General features: G+C 39.6%; 1 protein-coding gene and 1 long non-coding RNA gene across 3 annotated transcripts; one reads left to right on the plus strand and one right to left on the minus strand.

Annotated features, from left to right (window-relative positions):
* Positions 1 to 28: 28 nt before the first annotated feature.
* LOC114272456 (dihydroneopterin aldolase 2) lies at positions 29 to 20,878 on the minus strand. Of its 2 annotated transcripts, none has more exons than XM_028214165.2 (3): positions 20,588 to 20,878; positions 8,409 to 8,610; positions 29 to 388 (listed from the first exon to the last, which is right to left on the minus strand). In XM_028214165.2, the coding sequence occupies exons 1-3, from the start codon at positions 20,610 to 20,612 to the stop codon at positions 196 to 198; spliced, it is 420 nt and encodes a 139-aa protein (XP_028069966.1). In that variant the 5' UTR covers positions 20,613 to 20,878; the 3' UTR covers positions 29 to 195. The 2 variants fall into 2 exon arrangements, with proteins under 2 accessions (XP_028069966.1, XP_028069967.1); XM_028214166.2 differs by having other exon boundaries at positions 8,409 to 8,604; positions 20,588 to 20,830.
* LOC145804593 (uncharacterized) lies at positions 1,970 to 4,313 on the plus strand. The gene is made up of 2 exons (XR_014346620.1): positions 1,970 to 3,693; positions 3,784 to 4,313. It is a non-coding gene; the product is annotated as an uncharacterized LOC145804593 (long non-coding RNA).
* Positions 20,879 to 22,232: the final 1,354 nt, after the last annotated feature.

Here is a 22,232-nt window from a genome sequence, read left to right on the forward strand (position 1 = left end):
AGTTTTACTAAACGAGAGGCTAATGTAATTATGTTAAACTTTTCTTATGCCGACATCTTTGCAAACTTTAACATTGATATAGCACTGTATAAAACATGAAAACACCACTAAGAAGTACTATCATTTACTCTCAATTCATCAAAACAAGTTCCATTCTCGGCAAGTGCTACTGTATAGAAAGCTCGGTGTTGTACATCACTGTTTTTGGTATCTGAGAATCTCAACGCCCAAGTAATCGAGAGTACCATGAACAGCAACATGAGGCTTACCAACCTTGATGCGAACAGCAGATATCTGGGGGTATTTGGTCAGGGTTGTAGATGCTATGAGCTGAGCCAATGACTCTAAAAGATTCTGAGGCGGTCCCTCCACAACTTCTCTTACTATGCTGCCAATGATCAAATAAGGAGAGTGCATGAAAAAATGAGCCAAAATTTTGGAAGGGTTTTTGTATTTTTTGCCTTTTCTAATTTTGGTATTTAAAAAAACTACATAATGAACTCACAAGCAGGGTTATTAAGTATTTCACAGTCCTAGAATCCAAGGCAAACCTTAAAAACTGAATGGTTGATTGCTGTTTTCAAGTGATTCAGAGGAATATGAATTATCTTTCATAATAGTTTTACAATCAGAGAAGGGATTTTAGAATTGATGAAATTATCCATGAATATGCAGACATATACAGTCACCTCATATTGACAAAAAGTCGAGAGAACAATTTAAATGGAAATCAGGCAACAATTTATGGTTCATAAAACAGAAATGCATGAATTGCGCTGCACATACAACCAAATGTCGATGTTTAGAAGTACAAACTTTGTGCGGAGGTCCCTTTCCATTTTTAATCAAAAATTGCATTAACTTTTGCCATGTAGGTTGCTACACCTCTTAAAGTAACATTGAATAAATGGATAATACTTCTTTCAGAGTCTATGCTATTGTAACACTTGTCAATTTGTGTAGCTATGTAACACACTGTGTTATGCACAAATATTGGGCTAAATATAGTGTATACATTCATAAGCCAATGTGATAAGGAACTCTTCCATCCAGCATGGGTTGGCCAAAATTATTATTATGCAACTTAAACAAATTAGACGAGTTAAAAGTATTGTTGAAGCCAAACAAGGCAAGAATGCGATGAATTCAAAATATACTTATGGGAAACCATTAGGAATTTTGCACCATAATGCTACCATATATATATACACAACACAACATACGTGGACCATGTGTGTGTCGGCTATGGCTATGTCTCTCTAACTGTTGGATTAACTGAATTCACAAGTCCAAGGACACTTGCCATGGCAAAATATTCATATTTCTTAATAATTTGCTCTTGTTTCCTAGGGTAAAATGATATTTTGTGCAATCCAGACCACCATGGGCACTTGATTCACTTGAAGCAATCATGTAAAAAACATAACATAATATGGGAATTTTATGTACAATTCCTTGAATTATCAACCATGCTTGTTGGGTACATGTCCAATTACACGTTCCAAACAAGTATCCCATACCTTTATCCAAGTGTCCTATATCCGGTACAGGTGCCTCATGCATTTAGAAGAGTTCATTTAAGATAACTGGGTGCTATGCATGTATATGGGAGAAAATCAAATTACAACTGGTGCAGACTTCTTTATTTAACACCCTTCAATAAATTTTTTTGCAACACATTTTGCCAAATCCACCATTAGAATACTTGTCCTCCATGCTCAGCACTTTTATAAACTTCAATTTCATCAAAGATCATGGGCATTTGATGTTGGTCACATCTAGTATAATACAATAATATTTTTGAGTAAAATATGAATTGGACATCTCAATCTCTGTTCAACAAGAAATTGAGCTTGACAAATAATATGGTTTCACAAAATGTTATTGTTAAGATTAGATGAAGGGTAGTTGTGTAATTGTCTACTTGTTACTTATTAGTATAAATATACCTAGTTAGGGAGGACAAACCAATTGATTAGGTTTTGTGCCTCCTTATTTCTTTTTCTCTTATTCTCTATTCCATCATCTTCTTCCTTGTCTCTTAAATTTCTTCTTTTGTTTTTAACTTGGTATCAGAGCACACAGTACCTTTGTGTCCTTTTGTCTTTTTCTTTGCTGTTCAATCATGTAAAAAAATAAAAAATAAAAATAAAAAAAAAATTTCCCAGCATGCTCAACTAGGGCTGGGGAGTACCCTGAAAAACTTTCAATTTTTTTGTGATATTCCTTACCTATTTTTTGAATTTTTCTTTATTTTTGCGATTCATGGATTGTGTTTTCAAAATCGACCTTTAAGCCAGTTTTTGCTTGAACCATGGCTTCGGCTCCCTTCTCTAGGAGCCGACCAGCCTGTTTGTAGCCTCCCTTGGCTTTGATTTTGACTTCTGGGTTGGTTTTGGTGGTTGTTGGCTCTTTTGGTTCTATCAGGAGTGCTTTCCTGCTGTTTTTGGGCTGTTTTTCTTGCTGTTTCTGCTGCTTCCAGTTTGTTTTTGGAGGAAGATTTACGCTGCCAGACAGAAATTTGTTCTCTGTTCATCCTAATTTTTAATCTTGTTGTGTGGCCTTAACTCATGGCTGCCGAAGGCGAGAATCCTGCAAACAGTGAGACTAAAAGTTTGGGTCATAGTGTGACACTTGGTGACAACTCTTCTCACTTACCTCTATTAAGTTGGATGGCACCAATTATTTGGTGTGGTCTCGTTCTTTTCAGTTGGCCATTACTGCTTGTGCCCTGTTGGGATACATCAAAGGTGTTACTAAGGCTCCCACGGAGGATGGAATAGAGCGTGACAAATGGAATAAGTAGAATGCCCTTGTCATGACCTGGTTTCTCAATTCTATCCATTCCAGTATTAGTCAATCCTTTGTTTTGATGAATACTACTAATGAGATTTGGACAACTGCAAATCAAATGTATTCTCGACGAGGTAATGATGCTCAGGCCTATGAATTGTGGAAAAAGATTCGTGGCTTTGATTAGAAAGATAGATCTCTCGCTGAGTATTATTCAGAGTTGAGTAGTTTGTGGCAGGAACTCGACTATTATCACAATATCCAGGCGGTGTTCCCAAGATGCTACTATGTTTCAGCAGATGGTGTCCAAAGAGTGTGTATGACTTCCTTGCTGGTCTTAACATGGAGTATGATCCGATTTGTGTTCAAGTCCTTGGCTGTGATCTGTTTCCTACCATGCGTGAGGCTTATGCTTATGTTCTGCAGGAAGAAAGCAAGCCGAGTGCTATGGTTCATCAGCCCCTTTAGCCGTTTCCTCTACTCCTATAGATGGGAAATTTGGTCAGTCCAAGTCTGGAAGAAAAGGCCCCTCTAACGATCGTGATCAGGTCATTTGTGATTATTGTGGGAAAGAACGTCATGATCAGGACCATTGTTGGAAGTTGCATGGTCATCCTATTCAAGGATGAAGTGGTGGTCGTGGTAACCGTGACGGTATTGTTCACTCTCATGCACATCTCTCAGAATCATCTCCCAATACTTCAAGTGATCCCGCAACACTTTCCCAAGACGAGCTACACACTCTCCAACAGCTGATGCCTTAGCTTGATTATTCTCCTGCCACTGTTTCTGATCCTTCTTCCTCCAACTTTGCTTCCGCAAGTATTCCTTCGCGTGCCCTGAGTGTTGCCTCATCATCTCCTTGGATTATTGACTCTGGTGCTACTAATTATATGACAGGTTTGTCTAACCTTTTCCACTCTTACTCCCCTTGTTCAGGCAAAGGATAAAGTGAGAGTGGCTGATGGGTGTTTTTTTTTTATAACTCAGGGTGTCCGGGCTAGCTTGCGTGCACCTCGACTAATCCCTGGAGGACCAATCCCACCGTCCAGCAGGGGGCCCATTTAAAGCCAAAGCAAGTGGCTGATGGGTCTTTATCCTCTGTCTCTGGGACATGCTCTATTCATTGTTCTCCTTCTATTTCTTTATCATCTGTTTTACATGTCCCAAATTTCTCTATTAACTTGCTTTCTGTTAATCGTCTTACCACTTGTTTAAAATGTTCCATAACCTTTTATCCTTCTCATTGTGTCTTTCAGGAACTGGATACGAAGAGAACGATTGGCAGTGGTAAAGCACATAAGAGCTTGTATTTTTTAGATGCTGAATTCTCTGCTTGACAAGCTTTTCAGATTACAGTCACTCTCGGACTTCCTCTTTTATCAGTGGCATCGGCATTTAGGGCATTCCCCTATTTTTTGTTTTAAACAAATTTCTCTCTAGTTTAGTGTTGCAAAGCATAAAAGTTCTTGTTATCCTCCAATTAATAAAAGAAGTTTGCTTCCTTTTATGTTTATTCATTCTGATGTATGGTGTCCCTTTCGTGTTATATCTATGTCTGGCTATCGTTGGTTTGTCACTTTTATTAACTGTAATTCTCGTGTCACTTCGATTTACATGCTTCGTACCAAGAGTGAAGTTTTCTCTTGTCTTAAAATATTCCATATGATGGTCCATACTCAGTTTGCCACTCCCATTAAAATCCTTCGAAGTGACAATAGCACTGAATATATTGATGGCGACTTTTGTGCGTATCTTGAAGAACATGGTATACTTTATCAAACTAGTTGTGTTGGTACCTTTGAACAAATGGTGTTGCCGAACGGAAAAACTGTCAACTTCTTGAGGTTGCACGTACTCTTATGTTCACAATGCAAGTTCCCAAGCCATTCTGGGGTGATGCGGTTCTCACCACCGCATATCTTATTAGTGTCCTTCAGTTTCAGCGCCCTCTCCAACTTCTCCCTAGCACTTCTGTGTCTCCCATATCTCTTCACCCTAAAGTGTTTGGTTGTGTTTCTTTTGTTCATTCCTCTCGCATCACTCAGAGCAAACTAGATCCTAAAGTGGTGTGCTATGTTTTCCTTTGTTATTCCTCTACCCAGAAAGGCTATAAGTGTGATGATCCTTACTCTCGTAAATTCTATGTTACTATGGATGTTACCTTTTGTGAGTTTGAATGCTTTTTTTCAGGTCAATCTCTTCAGGGGGAGGTTTCTACAAAAGAGATTATTTCTTCCGATCCAGTTGATCCCTATTTTTTTTTGTACCATTTGTGGTGAGGGGGAGGCGGAACAATCTTGTGAGGAGATGTAAACTAAGTGTGTTCAAGGAGAGAGACGGTTGGATAGATCAGATTTCAAGACTTACTCTCGGCGACAAAGAGAATAGTCATCTCATGTGCCGCCATACTCATCGCCATCCCTGGATAACCAAACCAAACCAAGCCTTGCCTTAAGTCCCATCAAATGGGGTCGGCTTTTCTTCACTTGACTCTATCTAAGGCCATTTCGTTAGTCAAATTAAGGAGATTCATATCTCTATTTACTTTACTAATCCACGTCAATCTAGGTTTACCCCTTCTTCTAACACTGCTATCTACCGTCACTATATCGCATAACTTCACTACTGTCTTTGTTGGTCTCCGTTGTATATGACCAAACCATCTCAATCTATTCTCAGTCAACTTATCTTCTATTGGTACTACTCTTACCCATTCTCGAAAATACTCATCTCTAACTTTGTCTTTTTTAGTCTTGCCACACATCCACCTTAGCATCCTCATCTCAACAACACTCCTCTTATCTACATATTGTTTCTTAATTGCCTAACATTCCGTTCCATACAACAGCGCTGGTTTAATAACTGTTCTATAGAGCTTCCTTTTTAGTCCAATCTCGTTTATCACACAGTACTCCAGACGCACTCCTCCACTTAAGCCACCCCACCTTAATTTTGTGTACTACATCCGCTCCAATCTCCCAGTCGTTGTGATAATCGATCCTAAATAACGAAAATGTTCACTCTTAAGTAGTTCTTGATTCTCAATCTTCACTTCTCCTCTGCTTCCATTGTGACTGTTACTAAAATTACACTCCATATACTCTGTCTTAGTTTTGCTTATCCTATTCAAGTACTTTTCTCCAAATCTCCAACTTAGTGTTAACTCCTACTCTAGTCTGATCTATTAACATGCTATCATCTACAAAAAGCATAAACCATGACACATCATCCTGAATATTGCGCATCAACTCATTGATAACTAAAGCGAAAAGAAAAAAACTTACGGTTAATCCTTGGTGTAACCCTACAATAATTGAAAATTCACTCGTCTCTCTAATAGGGGATCTAATAGTGGTCACCACATCTTCATACATATCCCTAATCACATCAATGTAACCTTTGGTCACCTCTTTCTTCTCTAACACCCACCATATCATATCCCGAGATACTCTATTATATGTTTTCTCAAGATCAATAAAAACCATATGAATGTCTCTATCATCGCCATCCTTGGATCCGTTACTAATTCTTCCGTGGACCCTTCAAGTAATGAGTCCTTGGCCACGACTCCCACTCCCGTTGATGATCTAGATCTTCCTATTGCTATTAGAAAATGAGTTAGAACTTGTACTCAATATTAAAAAATCTAATTTTGTGTCATATGACTTCTTATTTCCATCATATTGCACATTTGTTTCATCTGTCTTTTGTATCTATTCCGTTGGGTTGGAAGGAAGCACTCAATGATCTCAAGTGGAAAGAAGCTTTGGCAGAGGAGATGAGAGCTCTAAGTAATAATGACACTTGGGAGTTAATTTCTCTACCATTGGGAAAAAGGCCTGTGGGCTGCAGATGGGTGTTCACCATTAAGCAAAAAGTAGATGGAACCATTGAGCGATATAAGACGAGACTAGTTGCTAAAGGATTCACTTAGACTTATGGCATTGACTATCAGGGAACCTTTGCCCCAGTGGCTAAGATGAATTCTATTCGTGTCCTACTTTCCTGTGCACCAAATCTGGGGTGGCCATTGCAATAATTGGATGTCAAGAATGCTTTTCTCCGTGGTGATCTTGAAGAATAAGTATATATAGATGTTCCTCTTGGTTTTTCCTCTCCAACAACTAATGGAAAGGTCTGTTGGTTAAAGAAGGTATTGTATACTTTGAAACAGTCTCCTAGAGCCTGGTTTGACAAGTTTCTGAAGGCGATGATTAGATTTGGATATAAGCAAAGTCATACAGATCATAGTGTGTTGATAAGATTACTATACTTATTGTCTACGTGGATGCCATAGTTGTGACTGGTAATGAAGCAGAGGAAATGTCCCAAATCAAAGCTCGACTTTCTAAGGAATTTGAAATTAAAGACCTGGGCCTTTACGGTACTTTCTTGGGATTGAAATTGCTAGATCAAACAAGGGAATATTTATCTCTCAAAGAAAATACATCTTAGATCTACTTGAGGAAATAGGGGATGTTGGGGTGTAGACCGGCAGATTCCCCCATTGAAGCTAATCACAGACCAGATTCCTCCATGGAGATTGTGTTGACAAGGGAAGATATCAGAGACTTGTGGGGAGATTAATATACCTTTCTCATACTAGACGAGATATTGCATATGTTGTGAGTGTAGTAAGCCAATTCATGGATGATCCTTGAGTAGGTCATTTGGATGCAGTTAATCGGATCTTGAGGTATTTAAAATCAGCGCCAGGAAAAGGGATATTGCTCTCCAATCATGGTTACTTGCTGCTAGAAGCCTTCACTGATGTAGATTGGGTTGGTGCAGTTGATGACAGGAGGTCTACATCAGGTTATTGTACCTTTATAGAAGGGAATCTCGTGACTTGGCGAAGAAAGAAGCAAGCAGTCGTAGCCAGATCGAGTGCAGAAGCAGAATATTGGGCCATGGGAAATGGCATTTGTGAACTTATGTAGCTTCAAGTTTTATTGACTGACTTGGGATTGTTAAGTAGTGGGCCAATGAGATTGTATTGTGACAATAAGGCTGCTATTAACATAAACCATAATCCAATTCTACATGATAGAACTAAACACGTTGAGATTGACAGACATTTTGTCAAGGAGAAAATCAGCAGTGGAGTATTTGTATGCGTTTTGTAAAATCAAAAGAGCAGTTAGCTGATATATTTACTAAAGGGTTAGGCAGTAAGGTTTTTCATCCCATTGTGTGCAAGTTGAGTATGAGAGATATCTATGCACCTACTTGAGGGGAAGTGTTAAGATTAGATGAAAGGTAGTTGCGTAATTGTCTACTTGTTACTTATTAGTATAAATATACATAATTAGAGAGTACAAACCAATTGATTAGGTTTTGTGCCTCCTTATTTCTTTTTCTCTTATTCTCTATTCCATCATCTTCTTCCTTCTCTCATAAATTTCTTCTTTTATTTTTAACTGTTATTGAGCTGTGTAAAAACAAGAAGTTGCACATCAGGTGGAATTAATACTACTATATACATATACACATATACACACATCACATAAATGAACAAAAATTTAAGGTGATCTGAAATGCTGTGAGAAACCAGTGTAGAATTTTGGAAACTTTGTTGTCTATGACTTGATTGATTTGTTGGTAACACTCACCGGTATATCTCCGTGTAACTGATGGTATCTGACAAGAGATCAGATTTGCCAGCTTCTTGGAGATCCGTCCAGGCGTCTACATCTACCAAAAACTTCTGACCTAGCTTCCTTTCTTCAGGCTTCACCCCGTGAAACCCGTGGAACTTCAGTCCTCTTAATACGAGTTTATCCCCATTTAATACCACCCCAGTGTCCACTGCTCCTGATAAGAATAAGGGAAAATGCTAAACCACCATAATATTTATATAGATTTTTTTTTTTAATCGGCAAAAGTTAAAGGTTAGTTATTAGATTAGCACTTGGAGGGAGTTGAACTCCCACCCTCTCCTTTATATAGAATTTGCTACAAGAACATAATTGTAAATGAAAGCCATCTCAATGGGTCTTTTGAAAGGTCCACAGCAAACCATATCATTACATACAAAAATTTTGTATGAATTTTCAGTTTGTATATCACTATTATAAGAACAATTACTTTTTATCAATTCACTCCTTGGGTTGAAACATAGCCCTATACATCTTCAAGATATATATGGAGAGAGCAAATTTCATGCTTCTTGGACCACTTGGATAATTAAATATATTCAGTTATTATTGATCAACAAAAACAATGTGAAATGAAATAAACTGTACTGTGGATTAAAACACTTCAAGTAAAAGACCAGCATATAATTCAATGTTCTTCTGGTGAAGTATTGACATTTCAATTAGGATAAATTACATTGACCTCCCTTGAGGTTTGGGTTAAATACAAAAAATTCCACAGGTTTTGACATATTTACACTGACCTCCCCTTCACATTGATGCTGTTAACTTTATAAGACTAAGAGCAAAATAGACATCTTAGTAAAATTGGCTGAAATCATCGTATTTCATCCATCTTATTAACGGTTAACTAATGGCAATGGAGTAAGTGTGTGTGATGCGAATTAAATTATATGGGAGGATGGTAGAATTATGCCAAGCCTATAGGGATTGCTGTATTTGACCCAAACTTTAGGGGATGTTTATAGCGATCCCGGATTTACCCTTGTTGTATAGTGATCCGGACATGTGTCCGTGGATGTTGGTAGTTGTTCATTATCTTGTTTACATCCTTTCTTACGTTGTATTTGAGTTATAGGATGTGTTGAGCGGGTTTGTTACAGGTTGGTTGAGTTTAGAAACCAAAACTAGTTGCCCAGATTTTTGGCCTGTACGCTCGAGCGGAGGTGTTGGCGCTCGAGCGTAGATTACGTCCATCCAGTATCTTGTTGTGCAGTGTTGTGAGCTCGAGCGTAGGGTTGGGAGCTCGAGCGGAGTCCTGGTTCTGCAAAAGTGCTGGGCGAGTGCATTCTGCGCTCGAGCGGGAGGTTGGCCGCTCGAGCGGACGTCTGTGAGTGGACGCTCGAGCGGGGTGTTTTACGCTCGAGCGGAAGACTGGGTTTAAGTCCCGAAATTGTGACTTTTCAAATCACTTTTTGCTTTCTCTTCTCTCTCTTACTTTTCCAAAATCACCATTGTTGAGCCTCTCACTCTAGATACTACCTTCTCTCTAGGTTTTGATCTAGTAGGAGTGATTTACTCACCTTTGGCCTTTACAAAAAGGTTGTTGATCGTCGAGGGCTTCTTTTTAATCTGAAAATCTCGGGTTTTGGAGCACGTTGGGTTTTGTCGTCTTCTCCTTTGGGACTCCGAATTTGAGGTAGGGATATCCTACTCCTCTCTATGGGTTTTGTCTTTAAATTTTGGTATTTTGAGATGTTGGGCTTGGTGTGGTAATTTTGTGAAAGTTTGGGGCTTTTGTGCAATTATCCAAAAGTTTGGGTTTCATTCATAATAAACCTAGATGCATGTTTGGCATAGAAAAATGGAATGATTGTTGAATCATTGATGAAAATGGGACCTAAGGGTTGAAATAGTAATTATGGAAAATGGCCTAATTACATTGTTTAATTAATTGGGATAATTAATTGGTGAGAAATGAGGAAATGAAATGTTGATTGAATATCCATTTGTGCATTTATTTTCTGTTTTAGAAATAACTGCTTTGGGCTATCGGTGGAGGATAGTCGTGATTGTTGTAGACAATGTATGTTGATTAGGCAAACTGAAACTAATCAATGGAATGTGTTATGGAACTTGACAGTTGCTAGAATACATTAATTGTTTGTATTGTGTGATTGTATATAGAACCAATGTGTTTATATACGTTATGTGTAGAGGAGGAGATAGGGGATGTACTCCGCGGTTTAGGGGAAGATAGGGGATGTACCTCTAAACCGGATAGGTATTTGGAGGAGATAGGGGATGTACTCCGTAGACAGAGCTCATATGCTTGTCTAGAGAAGTGAAGATAGAGCTCATATGCTTATCTTTGTGAAGTGAAGTGTGGATACAGCTTGTATGCTTATCTGTGGATATTGTTGATATACATATCTGTTGTAGAGTGTGGATACAGCTTGTATGCTTATCTGTGGATATTGTTGATATACATATCTGTTGAGATTGTGGATATAGCTTTTATGCTTATCTGAATGTGAGATATAGTTTTTATACATATCTGTGGAAATGATGATAGAGCTAGCATGCTTATCTGTTGAAAAAGGGAAAATGAAGAGTAATTGGGACTTGTAAGTCGTTGACATAAATATGTAATTTATGTGATTGTATCAGTGTTGACCAACTATCAATTGCTAATGTTTTAGTCATTGTCCATGGTTGGTTTAGTGTATTTCTACTGGGCTGTGGCTCACCCTATATGGGAATATCATTTTCAGGTACAGGAAGCATGCCACCTCCAAGGACATAGCTGGGAGGCTAGTGGCGGGCATAGTTTTGTCGTTTTACTTTTGATGTATTATATGTAATTTCAAGCCAAGGGCTTAATGTGTAACGAGTTAGAACTCTTTGTTGTAACCAAGTGTTAACTTGGAAAGCTGTAAGCCCGTAGGGCATTTTGTTATGATGTTAACATGTAATACTTATGTCTTGGAATTCTAATGAATGAAAGGAATGAGGTTAGTTTATATGAAGATGCGTGTCTTATCTGATGGGTTTAATGTTATTATTTTGAGGGCGTTACAACTTGGTATCAGAGCGTACCGGGTTCGAATACTTTGGGTACGTGGGAAGTGATTTAGTATCACAATGGGTTTGTCTCGCTTGGTAGAGACTTAGATGTAATATCATATGCTATGTGCTTAAATGCTAACATGCTTATGTGACTATGTGGGTATGGGATTTAATTTCTGGGATATTGATTGGATCCTTGAGTTTCTGGGAGTCTTGTTGGAAAAGCACTTGATCAACGCTGTTTCTAACCGGAACTCTAGTAACGTCTCGGGACTATTATTATCCGGAAATGAAGTTCGTAAGTGCTTATGTGTTTATGTGCTTATGTGGAGTGAATTACACTTGTCCATGCATTAGGACGTGAGTGTTTAGTTTCGGCACATTTATGAATGTGCTAACGTTCTGTGTTGCCTTTATTAGGATGTCAGGACGAGGAAGAGGTGCTAGGCGTGGTAGACCTGCGAGGCAGGAAGTACCGTTACAGGGTGAGATTCCGGCAGTGCAGGAGGGAGTTGGGCAGGCCAATGTGGCTGAGCCAGTAGGTCAGCAGGCTATGGGTGCCTTGGCCAGAGAGATAGCAGGAGCTTTAGGTATTCTTAGAGCTGGGAATCAGGCAGCTGAGACAGGGCCTTCCTTCTTGAAGAGGGAGTTCTTCCGGTGTAATCCGGACGAGTTTATCGGGGATCCTAAAGAGCCGCTTAAGGCAGATGAATGGCTCGAACAGACAACGAAGACGTTTGAGATGCTTGGCATCGAGGACGGAGCACTGAAAGTGACCTTGGCATCTTTCCAACTGAAGGGAGATGCGGGTCAATGGTGGAAATACGAGAAAGCTCGTGTTGGTGGTACTTGGGAGGCGTTTGTGAATGCTTTTCAGGAGAGGTTTTTATCAGCAGCAGCTAGGGAGAAGCTGAGGGATCAGTTTAGCCGGCTTAATCAGCAGGGCTTGTCAGTGGCCGAGTTTGAGGCTACTTTTACCAGTCTGTCCAGGTTTGCACCTGAACTGGTGGCGTCTGAGGAACGCCGTTGTTATGAGTTTGAGCGGAAGTTGAGGCGGGGCCTCAAGTTGAGAATTGGTGGGTCTTACATTCGAGAGTATAGACACCTAGTGGATGCTGCAGCTCATATGGAGCTTATGATGCAGGAGGAGGATGAGGGTCAGAGAGGCTCCAAGAGGAGCCAGGATAGTCAGAGTGATGGCAGGAGGCAGAGGGGTTATAACCCTCAGCAGTCTCAGGGTGCAGTCTCTAGATCGACCTTTCCAGTGCCTAGTGTAGGCTCGGGGAGAGGCAGTCAGGGAGAATTCACTTGTTACAAGTGTGGCCAGCTGGGTCACAAGGTTTCGGTTTGCCCGCAGAAGGGTGGGAGTCAGAAAGCTGCTTCTTCTTCAGCTAGACCGCCGAGTCAGAGTTTGGGCAGGGGGCAGCTCTTGACTTGTTATCAGTGTGGACAACCTGGGCACATGAAGAGGTTTTGCCCACAGTTGAGTGCCACTTCGGGAGCGTCTGGTTCTAGGCAGACGCAGGGTTTTCAGCCAGCTCAGTCTGTGCAGGCCTCGAGGGCCAATCCGGGAGCTTCGTCATCCCAGTCTGTGCAGCAGTCTTTTGCTCCGAGAGGTGAGCAGGTAGACCAGGGGCCTACGGGGCGCGTGTATGCTGTTACCGCGCAGGATTTAGTACCGGCTCCATCAGTAGTGAGAGGTACTTTTCTGTTTTGCAACTCAGTTGCTAATGTGTTGATAGACACGGGTGCATCTCATTCTTTTGTATCTGCTGCATTTGCATCTGTTTTGGAATTGGAGTTAGCACAGTTAGCATCTCCTATTTGTGTGGTATCACCTTTGGGTGGTGAGTTGATTCTGAAACAGGGTGTTAGAGGATGTGATATAGAGGTCGCCGACTATAGGCTTCCTTTTCCGTTTGTTGTCATGCCCATGAAGGGTTTTGATGTTATTTTGGGTATGGACTGGTTATCGTCATACCGGGCTATTATTGATTGCTACCGCCAGAGGGTTACATTGTGTACCTTGAGCGGGGAGTGGTTCCATTTCTTGGGAGACCGGGTTGGTAGTGTTTTGCCACCGGGGTATGATTCGCGAGGGCGAAGTGAGCTTAGTAGTCTACTTGCTAGCTTTGAGAGTGGTGAGACCCAGCATGTATTGCCGAGGGTGGTTTGTGAGTATTCGGATGTCTTTCCCGAAGATCTTGTTAGTTTGCCACCTCACCGAGAGATAGAGTTCTCTATTGATTTAGTGCCTGGTACGGCGCCGATTTCTATGGCACCTTACCGTTTTGCTCCAGCAGAGTTGGTTGAGTTGAAAGTTCAGCTCCAGGAATTGCTAGATAAGGGCTTTGTTCGCCCTAGTGTTTCACCGTGGGGAGCACCGGCCCTCTTTGTTAAAAAGAAAGATGGTGCCTTGAGATTGTGTATTGACTACCGGAAGTTGAATTGGGCTACGGTTAAGAATAAGTATCCTATGCCCCGTATAGATGATTTGTTTGACCAGTTGAAGGGTTCCCGTTGTTTCTCTAAGATAGACTTGAGATCGGGTTACCATCAGTTGAGGGTCAGGGAGGAAGATATTCCGAAGACGGCATTCCGTACGCGGTATGGCCATTATGAGTTTCTGGTGATGCCATTTGGGCTTACCAATGCACCGGCAGTCTTTATGGACTTGATGAACCGGATTTTCCGGGAGTTCTTAGACCGCTTTGTGGTTGTTTTTGTGGACGATATCCTTATCTATTCGTCATCTAAGGAGGAGCACGAGGAACACTTGAGAGTGGTGCTTGAGTTACTTAGAGCCCATAGGCTGTATGCCAAGTTTGGGAAGTGTGAGTTCTGGCTGGGGGAAGTCAAGTTCTTAGGCCATGTGGTATCCGGGGAAGGGGTGTCTGTTGATACATCCAAGGTTGAGGCAGTGCAAGATTGGGCACAGCCTAAGAGTGTGTTTGAGATCCGCAATTTTCTGGGATTAGCTGGGTATTACCGTCGGTTTGTGAAGGATTTCTCCAGGTTAGCGTCACCGTTGACTAGGCTGACTCAGAAGGGAGTCAAGTTTGTGTGGAGTAAGACTTGTGAAAAGTCGTTCCAAGAGTTGAAAGTTAGATTGACCACCGCTCCGGTGTTGATTATTCCGGAGAGAGGGTTGGGTTATGCGGTTTATTGTGATGCCTCACGAGAGGGTTTGGGTTGTGTGTTGATGCAAGAGGGGAAAGTGGTAGCTTATGGCTCACGTCAGTTGAAAATACACGAGAAGAATTACCCCACACATGACCTAGAGTTAGCAGCTGTAATCTTTGCCTTGAAAATCTGGAGGCACTACCTTTATGGTGAGAGGTTCGAGGTATTCTCGGATCATAAGAGTTTGAAGTATCTGTTTACACAGAGAGACTTGAATCTGAGGCAGAGGAGGTGGATGGAGTTCATCGAGGATTATGATTTTGAGTTGCATTATCATCCGGGAAAGGCCAATGTTGTGGCCGATGCCCTTAGTAGGAAGACCATTAGTGATGTAGCTTGTATAGCCATCCGGGAATGGGTGATGTTGGGAGCACTTGGCGAGTTTGATTTGCTACTGGGCGAATCTGTCGAGGCTGCGGCCTTGTTTTCTGTTGTTGCGCAGCCTACACTTATGATTAGAGTGTTAGAGGCACAGAGAGGTGACCTTGAGGTAGAATCCCTCCGAGAGAAGATCTCCAGTGGGAAAGTTGAGAAGGGTCTGACGGTGTATCCCGACCTGAGTGTGAGATACCGAGACCGTTTGTTTGTACCGGAGGCTTGCCGTGAGGAAGTACTCCGAGAGTTTCACCATTCGCGCCTTGCGGTGCATCCGGGAGGTACTAAGATGTATCAGGATTTGGGTCGCCAGTTTTGGTGGCGGGGTATGAAAAGAGATGTGGCTGTTTTCGTATCGAAGTGCCTTACTTGCCAGCAAGTGAAGGCCGAGCATCAGAGGCCAGCGGGTTTGTTGCAACCCTTGCCTATTGCCGAGTGGAAGTGGGAGCATGTCACTATGGACTTCGTTGTAGGTCTTCCGAGGACTCAGCGGGGTAGTGATGCTATTTGGGTGGTTGTAGACCGGTTGACTAAGTCGGCGCACTTTATTCCTATGCGCGTGAGAGATTCGGTAGATCATCTTGCTGATTTGTATATTCGGGACGTAGTGAGATTGCACGGGGTCCCAGTGACGATTGTCTCAGATAGAGATCCTCGTTTTACTGCTAGGTTGTGGCAGAGTTTGCAGAGTGCCTTGGGCACTAAGTTGACCTTTAGTACGGCTTATCATCCTCAGACTGACGGGCAGTCCGAGCGTACTATTCAGATCCTCGAGGATATGCTTCGGGGTTGTGTCCTGGACTTCAGTGGGACGTGGGAGAGGCACTTACCCTTGGTAGAGTTTGCCTACAACAACAGTTTTCAGTCTAGCATCGGTTTGGCACCGTTTGAGGCCTTGTATGGCCGACCGTGTAGGTCTCCAGTTTGTTGGGCCGAGGTGGGTGATGCACCTTTGTGGGGTCCGGAGTTGGTTAGGGAGACGACGGAGAAAGTTGAGCTTATCCGTAGGAGACTTGTTACAGCCCAGAGTCGACAAAAGAGTTATGCCGACCGTAGGAGGAGGCCTTTGGCGTTTGAGGTAGGTGATCATGTCTTTCTGAAGATATCACCTAGGCGAGGCCTGATGAGGTTTGGGAAGAGTGGGAAGTTGTCCCCTCGGTTTATTGGTCCTTTTGAGATCCTTGAGAGGATAGGTGAGGTTGCTTATCGGTTAGCCTTACCGCCGCAGTTGTCCGGGGTGCATGACGTGTTTCATGTGAGTATGCTTCGGAAGTATGAGCCAGATCCATCACATGTGCTGGATTGGAGCGATTTAGAGGTAGATGAGGATGCCTCGTATGAGGAGAGACCGGTTCGGGTCTTGGATAGGCGGGATCAGGTCCTGCGTGGCAAGACCATTCCTTTGGTGAAAGTCTTGTGGAAACATCACGGAGTGGAGGAAGCCACTTGGGAACGTGAGTTGGAAGTCCGTGAGAAATATCCGGACTTGTTTATTGATATGTAATCTTGTATTTGAATTTTACATTTTGTTGAACTTAAGAGCTTTTATATATGTCTTAAGTTGTGAAACATTGAGAATGTTTGGTTTATTGAAAGTATGTTTTGGAACTTGCCTCATATGGAAGTTGAATGTAACATTATATCTGTTGAATATATTGTTGAAATTGGAAGGATAGTGCATAATGTTGATGCATGTTGAAAGTACATATGTTGTTTACATATTGTGATATGTCTCTTGTTAAAGGGATGGGATGACCGGTAATGGGTCGAATTGTTGAATGTTAAAATATAACATTGCTTAAAATGGAGGAAAACTTGTTTTTGAAAACTTGTGTTTAATTTCGGGGACGAAATTCTTTAAGGGGGGGAGGTTATAGCGATCCCGGATTTACCCTTGTTGTATAGTGATCCGGACATGTGTCCGTGGATGTTGGTAGTTGTTCATTATCTTGTTTACATCCTTTCTTACGTTGTATTTGAGTTATAGGATGTGTTGAGCGGGTTTGTTACAGGTTGGTTGAGTTTAGAAACCAAAACTAGTTGCCCAGATTTTTGGCCTGTACGCTCGAGCGGAGGTGTTGGCGCTCGAGCGTAGATTACGTCCATCCAGTATCTTGTTGTGCAGTGTTGTGAGCTCGAGCGTAGGGTTGGGAGCTCGAGCGGAGTCCTGGTTCTGCAAAAGTGCTGGGCGAGTGCATTCTGCGCTCGAGCGGGAGGTTGGCCGCTCGAGCGGACGTCTGTGAGTGGACGCTCGAGCGGGGTGTTTTACGCTCGAGCGGAAGACTGGGTTTAAGTCCCGAAATTGTGACTTTTCAAATCACTTTTTGCTTTCTCTTCTCTCTCTTACTTTTCCAAAATCACCATTGTTGAGCCTCTCACTCTAGATACTACCTTCTCTCTAGGTTTTGATCTAGTAGGAGTGATTTACTCACCTTTGGCCTTTACAAAAAGGTTGTTGATCGTCGAGGGCTTCTTTTTAATCTGAAAATCTCGGGTTTTGGAGCACGTTGGGTTTTGTCGTCTTCTCCTTTGGGACTCCGAATTTGAGGTAGGGATATCCTACTCCTCTCTATGGGTTTTGTCTTTAAATTTTGGTATTTTGAGATGTTGGGCTTGGTGTGGTAATTTTGTGAAAGTTTGGGGCTTTTGTGCAATTATCCAAAAGTTTGGGTTTCATTCATAATAAACCTAGATGCATGTTTGGCATAGAAAAATGGAATGATTGTTGAATCATTGATGAAAATGGGACCTAAGGGTTGAAATAGTAATTATGGAAAATGGCCTAATTACATTGTTTAATTAATTGGGATAATTAATTGGTGAGAAATGAGGAAATGAAATGTTGATTGAATATCCATTTGTGCATTTATTTTCTGTTTTAGAAATAACTGCTTTGGGCTATCGGTGGAGGATAGTCGTGATTGTTGTAGACAATGTATGTTGATTAGGCAAACTGAAACTAATCAATGGAATGTGTTATGGAACTTGACAGTTGCTAGAATACATTAATTGTTTGTATTGTGTGATTGTATATAGAACCAATGTGTTTATATACGTTATGTGTAGAGGAGGAGATAGGGGATGTACTCCGCGGTTTAGGGGAAGATAGGGGATGTACCTCTAAACCGGATAGGTATTTGGAGGAGATAGGGGATGTACTCCGTAGACAGAGCTCATATGCTTGTCTAGAGAAGTGAAGATAGAGCTCATATGCTTATCTTTGTGAAGTGAAGTGTGGATACAGCTTGTATGCTTATCTGTGGATATTGTTGATATACATATCTGTTGTAGAGTGTGGATACAGCTTGTATGCTTATCTGTGGATATTGTTGATATACATATCTGTTGAGATTGTGGATATAGCTTTTATGCTTATCTGAATGTGAGATATAGTTTTTATACATATCTGTGGAAATGATGATAGAGCTAGCATGCTTATCTGTTGAAAAAGGGAAAATGAAGAGTAATTGGGACTTGTAAGTCATTGACATAAATATGTAATTTATGTGATTGTATCAGTGTTGACCAACTATCAATTGCTAATGTTTTAGTCATTGTCCATGGTTGGTTTAGTGTATTTCTACTGGGCTGTGGCTCACCCTATATGGGAATATCATTTTCAGGTACAGGAAGCATGCCACCTCCAAGGACATAGCTGGGAGGCTAGTGGCGGGCATAGTTTTGTCGTTTTACTTTTGATGTATTATATGTAATTTCAAGCCAAGGGCTTAATGTGTAACGAGTTAGAACTCTTTGTTGTAACCAAGTGTTAACTTGGAAAGCTGTAAGCCCGTAGGGCATTTTGTTATGATGTTAACATGTAATACTTATGTCTTGGAATTCTAATGAATGAAAGGAATGAGGTTAGTTTATATGAAGATGCGTGTCTTATCTGATGGGTTTAATGTTATTATTTTGAGGGCGTTACAATGTTAGTGTAATTTATCCCAACAATTATAATCTCTGGACAACTATCCAAGTTGAAAAGGCCACTTTTAGAGGAACCAGAGTAAGGGCTCTGCAGGAACAAGATGAAACCATTCGACAAGATGTAACTGAGAATGACCATTTTGATTGTTTTTCCAAGCTAATGCATCCTTTTGGAATTTATGCAGGTTCATAAAGTAAAGCATATCCAAAATATCAAAGATCATGACTGTCCCCATTCATCAAAACGTGCCATCAAATAGTTGGTCACAAAAGCACAGTGATCACTTAAATATTTCATAGATCTACAGAGTAAGACTTCATGATAATTTGCTGATACTAAAATACACATGAAAGTCAAATGATATCCAACACCAAATTGCAAGTACACAAACTCTTTTGAAATTCTTCCAAATTGTCCATAAGGCCTTTCCAAACGCCCTTTACATAAGGAACTCTCAGGTAGAAAACCAATTATCTCTAATGCTCCGTTCATTTCGATGAAAACGTTTCCATTTTTTTTTTTTTTTTGGTTTAATAGAATTTTTTTCTTGCGTTTGGTTGTGACCTTGAAACTAATGTGCTAGTGATTATAATAGTAGTGATGATGTAGGTGGTTGTGGTGGTGGTGGCGGTGACGAAAAAGGTTTTCCACCTTTCAGAAGTAGAAAACATTTTCCTCCTAATTGAGTTTCTTTTTCGTTGACCATGGAAAACTTTTTCCATTGTACCAAACATCAAAAAATGCAAGAAATTCTTCCCAAACAAATGGAGTGTAAGACTCGAATAGAACAGCTGATACTTCGAAGCAGGCAGCTGCCTCTTACATAAAAAAGTCCTTTGAAGTTTTTTGAAAATTGTGCAATTGCTCAAGAGCAAAAATTACGAAGCTAAGCTACTAAATGCACTAAGACTGAGAGACTACAAATTTCTACAAAGTGGGTGCTTTTCACCCACGAAAGATGGCTACCAAAATTGGACAAATATTCATCTAATTTGATTCCAAATTTGAAATTAAAGCTTGATTTGCTTTGAACTACCCCAATCCTTTCATCAAATTTTTATCAAAATCCTCTTAAGAATTCCCCTCTTATCCCAAATTTCTCTTTTCAACAAATTTGATGAGGAAAAAAAAAAAATCATCTCCAATGCTTCACCTTTTTAAATGTTCATCAAATTCAAATATGAGGAATTTTCAATTTGATGAAAAAAATGTTTCTCCATCGATTAGATGAACATTTGATGAAGAAAATAAGTTAAGATTGGAGATACTCCTAGTACTGAAATAGTAATCAGTAATCATTTTCCTCCCCAATCCATTCCCAAACTATGGAATCAACGGACCCGGAATCACATTCCTATTCTCCCTCAAGATTCCCATCATCCAAACATACTCTAAATTCATATCTACCTAAAAAAATCCTTCAAAATGAGAAATCAGAAGTAAATTCATAGCAAAAACCATTTCTGACAGATGGGTTGTTATCTACTAAGCAAGTACCAATCTACTTCTCATCATTCATGACCCCATAAACATTGATTTCCCAGATAACATCAATAAACTTTTATATTGAATACATGTATCCACACATATACAAATAAAAAACACAAATTTCTCATATCAATGAATGGGAACTCACTGGAACCACTGCCGGATGACGTCATGACCGCCGTGCGGGCGCCGGAAACAGGGGATGTTTCGCCGGAAAATTTATGGGTTTGAATTTGAAGAATCGGTCCTCGTTAGGGTTTGGGGCTAAGCTTTGGGAATTTTAGCAATACAATAGGGTTTGTTTCATTAGACGGACTGAGTAAGAATCAGAATTTATCGGGTTGGAATCTTGGATTGTGAATTGTGAATCCTCGGCATATTTGGTCGGATTGGAGGTGTGGTTCATGCTTGTTTCCTTATGAAGTTAGATGTCTGAATTATATTATTTTTAGTGAATTATATTATTTTTAGTGAATATGTTTGATTAAACGTGAATAGGGTAAATGTGACTAAGATTATTTTACTATTTTTTAATTATTCACTAATTAATAGTAATATTAAAAATATTTTTAATTATTTTTAATTAGATTAAATAAAATTTTATTTTATTTTATTTTTTTACAATTAAATTTTTTTTTTAAAATTAAATACATAAAATAAATAAAATATCAATAAAAACATATGTTATTTTTTCAATTAAAATTTTAAATAAATTTATTTTTAAAAATAATAATAATTTAATAATGAAATTAAATAAAACATCTATTAAAATTTAAATAATGAAATTAAATAAAATATAAACAAAATTTTAAAATAAAACATCAATAAAATATCTATAAAAAAATATTTAAAAAAAATAAATAAATAAAACATCAATAAAAAGTTAAATAAATTATTTTATTTTTAAATTGAAACATTTAAATTTTATTGAATTTTACTAAATATAATACATAATTAAATAGTAGAGGGTCAAAATGGTCATTTCATCACCTAATCCTAACAGTGATAGTCCCCTGAAAATTGTCCCACCCCCCTAGGATACAATAGTCCCCCATATGAGGGATAAGGAGTCTGGCTGGACTCCATATTCGGTGGACTAAAAAAAAAAAACAAACGCTAGACTAACATGTAGAATGGACTCCATGTCTGCACAGTGAATAGTCCCCCCCTAATCCCTTGAATCAAACACCCCCCTTAGTTTCCTCAAATTTCAATTTGGTCCTTATAATTATTTGGGTAAATTGCAATGATGGTCCCTATATTTTACCCCTTGTGTCATTTTGGTTTATACACTTTCAATTGGTTCAAGTTTAACTCTTAATTTTAGATTTTGTTTTAATTTTGGTCCAATTAATAATATCGTTAGTGTTTTTAAGAAAAATTATCATTAAATTGGTTGAGCTTAACTAACTGATTTAAGTAAATTTATAATTTTACCCTTAAAAATATGACACGTGACACTTATGTGCATATTTTTCATAAAAAAATGCTAAGAATTTAATTAATTGGACCGAATTGAGACAAAATCATAAATATATGGTCAAAATCAAACCAATTGAAAATATAGAAACTAAAATGACACAAAGAGTTAAGTACAGGGACTACCGTCATAATTTACCTTGTTTATTTTGTTCGACTTTGGTCTCTTTTGCTTTACAATATTGACTATAATATTTTAGTTATTATATTCTTACCTCTTAAGTTTTGGTACATTATTAAAAAAAAAAAAAAAACTTTTATTTTATTTTTTATTTTATCACATTTTTTTTGGGGGGGGGTGATATTAATTCAAA

Source organism: Camellia sinensis, chromosome 12, assembly GCF_055761805.1.
Source record: "Camellia sinensis isolate YWXY chromosome 12, ASM5576180v1, whole genome shotgun sequence".
NCBI lineage: Eukaryota > Viridiplantae > Streptophyta > Magnoliopsida > Ericales > Theaceae > Camellia > Camellia sinensis.

Bases quoted from the DNA above. Each gene is read 5' to 3' on its own strand.
- LOC114272456 (XM_028214165.2), bottom strand. From the start codon at position 20,612: ATGACGTCATCCGGCAGTGGTTCCA. The intron at 8,611-20,587 runs GTGAGTTCCCAT...TATTCTTATCAG, and splicing joins GTCATCCGGCAGTGGTTCCA to GAGCAGTGGACACTGGGGTG. The intron at 389-8,408 runs GTGAGTGTTACC...GATCATTGGCAG, and splicing joins AGTTACACGGAGATATACCG to CATAGTAAGAGAAGTTGTGG.